This window comes from Sinocyclocheilus anshuiensis, unplaced genomic scaffold, assembly GCF_001515605.1.
Source record: "Sinocyclocheilus anshuiensis isolate Anshui unplaced genomic scaffold, SAMN03320099.WGS_v1.1 scaffold1517, whole genome shotgun sequence".
Classification (NCBI taxonomy): Eukaryota; Metazoa; Chordata; class Actinopteri; order Cypriniformes; family Cyprinidae; genus Sinocyclocheilus; species Sinocyclocheilus anshuiensis.
Genome location: NW_015540950.1, coordinates 17,494 through 24,411, shown reverse-complemented (window position 1 = coordinate 24,411; position 6,918 = coordinate 17,494). Strand labels below are relative to the sequence as shown.

Below are 6,918 nucleotides of genomic sequence, written 5' to 3'. Positions count from 1 at the left end.
CATGCATTTTCGGCTTATTAAGCATAACCAGCTTAAGAACGTGCATGTAAACACGCTCAGTGTTTCTGCATTAGGATAAATGGCTGAAGGAATCTCATGTGTGTCTGTCTCAGTCTGCAGAAGATCTGCCCTCGCTGTTGCACTCTTGGAGGGGCCACGAGAGGGCGATAGTGAGCAGCGAGCTGCTGGCGTACGAGTCTCAACTCTTTGTTCTGAGCATCTCGGTGGACCGCAGGGCCTGTCTCTGGACCCCTCAGGGAAGTTGTGTGGGCTGTTTTGGACAGGAACAGCAGTGGGATTTGAGCAACCCGGACACTTATCAAACCAACAGGTATAATTGCGCATACGGTTGAGTGAGCAAAATCTTCTCTTCCTCTGACCTTTTAATTCTTTTGTGAAGGAGACACTTGGCCCCATGTGTTCAAAGGCTGACCTTTGCCCTGGCTACCATCTCTCTGCGCAAGTTTCAAAAGAAAGACTTCCAATGACAAATTGATTCTTAAAAGGTGCATTTACTTACAAGGGTCAGGTAATGCCAAATACTAAAATCTCGGCAACAACTACAACACATCCAGGCCTAACTACAGGGGAGTGTACACTCAGGATGTGACTTTTATACAGATTTATGTATTTTCCGACATAAAAAAGTACGACCTTCGTGAACTGCGTTAAAAGCACGGCTCGGTTCGCAGTAAAATCAGCTGTGCACAAACTGTGGCCACTCATGCAACACGCACAACCATCTTTAGAAATATTTAAAAAGAGTCATTTGTTATTCTGTTTTCAACAAAAGAGAAGCTTTAATGTTTTCCACCAAATAAAAGCATTATGGTTTAAAGGTAGTGTAGTGTTTCGAAGAGGCTAGGAAGAGCGAGCTAGCTTTGAAAGCATAAGATCCCACCCTCCCTGCAAATCACTCTCCAAAGCCACGCCTCCTCCAAAACAAAGATGTATTTTCAAATTAATTTAAGTTGAAATAGGTTTTGAAATAAGTTTTTGATTCATTTTGAAATAAATGTAAGTTGAAATAGGTTTTGAAATAAGTTTTTGATTTTAAAGATGATTTTCTCAATATTTAGATTTTTTTGCACCCTCAGATTCCAGATTTGTATCTCAGCCAAATATTGTGCTATCCTAAGAAACCATACATCAATGGAAAGCTTATTTATTCAGCTTTCAGGTGATGTATAAATCTCAGTTTCAAAAAATTGACCCTTATGACTGCTTTTGTGCTCCAGGGTCACATTATTATCCTCTCATGCAGTTATAAATGCAGCGTTTTGACTGAACCACTTCTATATTCCTTCTTTCTTTACTGCAAAACGTTTGCTCTGTTTAAATGCGCTTAAATCTGCACTTACGATGCGTTCCTGTCATGTATCACACATTCACACTTCAATAAGCCGTCAGAAAGCAGGTTATTGCGTTTACATGCCACGCAAAATCCGAGTAAGAATGTGTCGACCAGTTTATACTTACGCCGTTTACTCCAATAAAAGAAAACGGGTTACAGCGTTTACATGACCACATGCATTTTCGGCTTATTAAGCATAACCAGCTTAAGAACGTGCATGTAAACACGCTCAGTGTTTCTGCATTAGGATAAATGGCTGAAGGAATCTCATGTGTGTCTGTCTCAGTCTGCAGAAGATCTGCCCTCGCTGTTGCACTCTTGGAGGGGCCACGAGAGGGCGATAGTGAGCAGCGAGCTGCTGGCGTACGAGTCTCATCTCTTTGTTCTGAGCATCTCGGTGGACCGCAGGGCCTGTCTCTGGACCCCTCAGGGAAGTTGTGTGGGCTGTTTTGGACAGGAACAGCAGTGGGATTTGAGCAACCCGGACACTTATCAAACCAACAGGTATAATTGCGCATACGGTTGAGTGAGCAAAATCTTCTCCCTTTTAATTCTTTTAATTCTTTTGTGAAGGAGACACTTGGCCCCATGTGTTCAAAGGCTGACCTTTGCCCTCTCTCTGCGCTCTCTGCGCAAGTTTCAAAAGAAAGACTTCCAATGACAAATTGATTCTTAAAAGGTGCATTTACTTACAAGGGTCAGGTAATGCCAAATACTAAAATCTCGGCAACAACTACAACACATCCAGGCCTAACTACAGGGGAGTGTACACTCAGGATGTGACTTTTATACAGATTTATGTATTTTCCGACATAAAAAAGTACGACCTTCGTGAACTGCGTTAAAAGCACGGCTCGGTTCGCAGTAAAATCAGCTGTGCACAAACTGTGGCCACTCATGCAACACGCACAACCATCTTTAGAAATATTTAAAAAGAGTCATTTGTTATTCTGTTTTCAACAAAAGAGAAGCTTTAATGTTTTCCACCAAATAAAAGCATTATGGTTTAAAGGTAGTGTAGTGTTTCGAAGAGGCTAGGAAGAGCGAGCTAGCTTTGAAAGCATAAGATCCCACCCTCCCTGCAAATCACTCTCCAAAGCCACGCCTCCTCCAAAACAAAGATGTATTTTCAAATTAATTTAAGTTGAAATAGGTTTTGAAATAAGTTTTTGATTCATTTTGAAATAAATGTAAGTTGAAATAGGTTTTGAAATAAGTTTTTGATATATTTATTTAAAAAAATTAAGTTGAAATAGGTTTTGAAATAAGTTTTTGATATATTTTAAAATAATATTTAAAACTGCAGTCCGTAACTTTTTTTGGTTTAAAAATAAGCTAATTTAGATTAAATCACCATTGGTAGCGCGATTTATTGTAATGCTTTTTTCCTCAGTTGGTCAGAACAAACGTGGCAGACTTGTTACTTTGTTCAGATGACAATATCCGGTGAAAATACTTATTTGAGATATATATTCCAAGACATATGCTAGAATCTGTGAGTGCAAAGTACAATATCCACACCGGTGCGGTGACTGACTGCCACACACTCCTCAGAACATTAGATTCATCCGCGCTGGAGCCGTGCCGGAGCACAACCCACGCAATGAAGATAATTCCGCACACAGCTGCAATTCCAGGTTTCAAACAGAGATGGCGACAAAGAGGCAAAACTTACGGACTGCAGCTTTAAGTTGAAATAGGTTTAGAAATAGGTTTTTGATATATTTTGAAACAATATTTAAGTTGAAATAGATTTAGCAATAAGTTTTTGATATATTTTGAAATACATTTAAGTTGAAATAGGTTTTGAAATAATTTTTACCTATTAATCAATGAAATATATTTATCTTGTTTTAAGAATGTTTAGGTATTTTTACTGGTAAACAAAACAAAACAAAACAAGACAAAATACTGATTAATAAAGTAATTTTTATATCCTTGATTACCTGCTAAATGCACTAGTTGTGCCATTAGTTCTGCAACTAGTTCTCCAGAAAAGTAAGACTATAGGTATTCAGCCCACACTAAAAGCTCAGACTCACATAACAACTGGTGTGCCTGTAGAATATCTGATCAGTGTCCACATATGGCTGAGAGTGTTTAACAAATAAACCTCCAGCGTGAAAGTTGTCAGTGGTCAGATATATCTGCCGTTTAAGCATTTGGCAGAAACGGCAGTGACTTATTTCACTATATTCCTCACACAGATGACATTAGAAGACATTGGAGTCATTTTTTTCATTTTAAGAATACTGTATGTTCCTACAGCACAAACCCATAAAATCCCAAAATGAATTGTGTCTCTCAGATTATTTTACTTAATTAAACAGGTTGGTGCACACATTTAATGACGACTTACTACTGCTTATTAGCAAAGCAAGACACGTTTATTCAATACAGTATGTATTGAAATTGGTTGATATGGTAGATAGGCTCATTTATTTAAAATGTACTAATATACGAATGAGTGGACTCTTATTTTGAAATGTCTTTGCTGTACTGTTTTTAGCTGCACATTAAAATAGATGAGGAAGATAAAACTGTTCTACAACATATCACATAAAATATAATATAAAAACCATAAACTAAACACTGTCAAAATTCATCACCAGCAGATCATAAGCAATCCGTTTGGCATGAATGCGTGGTATTGCTCTGAAACGGCGAGTCAATGGAACAGTGCCAGTTTTGTACTTTGAACATGCAGAGCTCACATTTATTTCATTAAACACTACTTCTGAAGCTGAAGGGTCACATTAGGCCACATCAAGATTACTGTTGTTTCCATTCTCAAATTTAAGACCTCTCAAAATGATCATTAAAGACTTTTAATGACCTTAAAGTTGATCAAGCTCAATTTTAAGACTGCTTTCTCTGCTTTCATTTTATGAAAACAGCAGCACAGAGATTAAAAGTGATTGGTAAACTGTCTTTTTGTGTTGTTCAACGGGAGAGTAAATACAAAAAGATACAAAATTGTCATGTTTTTGTAGCCTTTGCTACATGTGTGTTTGTGCCACTGAGATGATTCATTTGATAGCATTGATTCATTTGATAGCATTATGCGACCGAATGTCATGACATGCATGTGCACAGATGAAACATTAATGTCCCCCACAGAGAACCTACCAGTCCAATCAAAGAGGAGGAGGAGGAGGAGAGGACAGAGGACAGCCAATCACGTGTCGGCGCTGAGAGCTTCATCTGCTGGGGTGAAAGTTCAGAGGTCACTGGGACAAGCCTTAGTGCGGGTGATAGTCAACAACCAGGTGAACTGAAACTCTGATTACCACACACACACACACACACACACACACACACACACACACACAAAACATGGGTTCCTTTAGCGAACAGTATGACTCCGAACAGTATGACCCCTGATATTTACACTTAATGACTAGTCATGTGTTCACATACACAGTAAGATTTTTTGAAGAAGTCTCTTCTGCTCACCAAGCCTGCATTTATTTGATCCAAAATACAGCAAAAGCAGTAAAATTGTGAAATATTTTTACTATTTAAAACAGCTGTTTTCTATGTGAATATCTGTTAAACTGTAATGTATTTCTGTGATGCGCAGCTGTATTTTCAGCATCATTACTCCAGTCTTCAGTGTCACATGATCTTCAGAAATCATTCTAATATGCTGATTTGCTGCTCAAGAAACATTTTTATTGTAATTATCAATATTTAAAACAGTTGATTAATTTTTTTTCAGGATTTTATGGTGAATAGAAAGATCCAAAGATCAGCATTTATCTGATATAAAAAGCTTTTGTAACATTATATACTCTACCATTCAAAAGCTTGGAGTATAATTTTTTATTTAAGAAATTAATACTTGTATTTAGCAAGAATGCTTTAAATTGATCAAAAGTGATGATAAAGGTTATAACGAGAAAACAACTCCCGTTATGTCGAGATAATGAGAAAATTAAGTCGTTATAACGAGAAAACAACTCCCGTTATGTCGAGATAATGAGAAAATTAAGTCGTTATAACGAGAAAACAACTCCCGTTATGTCGAGATAATGAGAAAATTAAGTCGTTATAACGAGAAAACAACTCCCGTTATGTCGAGATAATGAGAAAATTAAGTCGTTATAACGAGAAAACAACTCATGTCGAGATCACTAGAAAACAACTCCCGTTATGTCGAGATAATGAGAAAATTAAGTCGTTATAACGAGAAAACAACTCCCGTTATGTCGAGATAATGAGAAAATTAAGTCGTTATAACGAGAAAACAACTCCCGTTATGTCGAGATAATGAGAAAATTAAGTCGTTATAACGAGAAAACAACTCCCGTTATGTCGAGATAATGAGAAAATTAAGTCGTTATAACGAGAAAACAACTCCCGTTATGTCGAGATAATGAGAAAATTAAGTCGTTATAACGAGAAAACAACTCCCGTTATGTCGAGATAATGAGAAAATTAAGTCGTTATAACGAGAAAACAAGAAAGAAAAAATATATATTGCATGGCCGCTTAGAACTTCCGTAGTTTTTCTGAACTTTCTATTCATCAAATAAACCAGAAGAAATCTACTCAGCTGTTTTCAACATAATAATAATAATAATAATACTAAATGTTTCTTGAGCAGCAAATCAGCATATTAGAATGATTTCTGAAGATCATGTGACACTGAAGACTGGAGTAATGATGCTGAAAATACAGCTGCGCATCACAGAAATAAATTACAGTTTAACAGAGATTCACACAGAAAACATCTGTTTTAGATTGTAATAATATTACACATTTTTACTGTATTTTTGATCAAATAAATGCAGCCTTGGTGAGCAGAAGAGACTTCTTTCGAAAGCATTAGAAAATCTTGATCAGTACATTTGCACTCACTTCTCACTTTAATAACAACCCAAAAAACAAAACCGTGCAACAGAGCGGCATTACTTGAGAAGCCATGATTGTATTGACTCTGGACTGAAGAGTGAGCGTTCGGCGCAGAGCCACAGGATCTATCAGTGATCTGAGCTCACTTCCCTCAGCTCCTCATCACGCCAAAACAAGCGATGAACTGAGCCTCCCGACTGAGCTGGGTGTGTTCCTCGGTTCCTGCAGCTGTCTAGACGCTCGTCGGAGAATTAGACGTCTGCTGAAGCTCAGATTTCCTCCAGTATCTTCTTGATCTTTCAGAGCAGCTGCTCGGGGGATTCTGGGACATCATGTAGAAATTCTAATTCAAAATTCGCTCTTTACTTTCTTATAAATGTACCCGTTTCGTTTATCAAAATCACTTTGAAATGAATTTTCTCATCATGTAAACAATGAAGGTATCATTAACCAAGCATTTCAATGTTTAAAATGTTTTCCATCTTTTTCCAATCTAATAAAATATTATTCTCACAGAGTTTTTGGCATAAAATGTGATCCACTCTAAAGCTCATTCTGTCAAAAATGGCCCATTTAGACAAGAAGATATATATGTATGTATGTACAGTATTCACACACACACACACACTCGCTCGCTCGCACGCACGCACGCACACACACACTCACTCACACACTCACACTCACACTCACTCACACACACTCACACT

At 37.5% G+C, this 6,918-nt stretch overlaps 1 protein-coding gene across 1 annotated transcript in view; it reads left to right on the top strand.

The window, feature by feature from the left end:
* The first annotated feature begins 1,455 nt into the window (after window positions 1–1,455).
* Window positions 1,456–6,918, top strand: part of LOC107689931 (uncharacterized) — a 9,470-nt gene continuing 4,007 nt past the window's right edge. Inside the window, exons 1-3 of the mRNA XM_016488119.1 lie at window positions 1,456–1,506; window positions 1,602–1,858; window positions 4,475–4,623. Of these exons, the coding sequence (XP_016343605.1) occupies window positions 1,456–1,506; window positions 1,602–1,858; window positions 4,475–4,623 (457 nt within the window). The remainder of the gene's footprint in view (window positions 1,507–1,601; window positions 1,859–4,474; window positions 4,624–6,918) is intronic.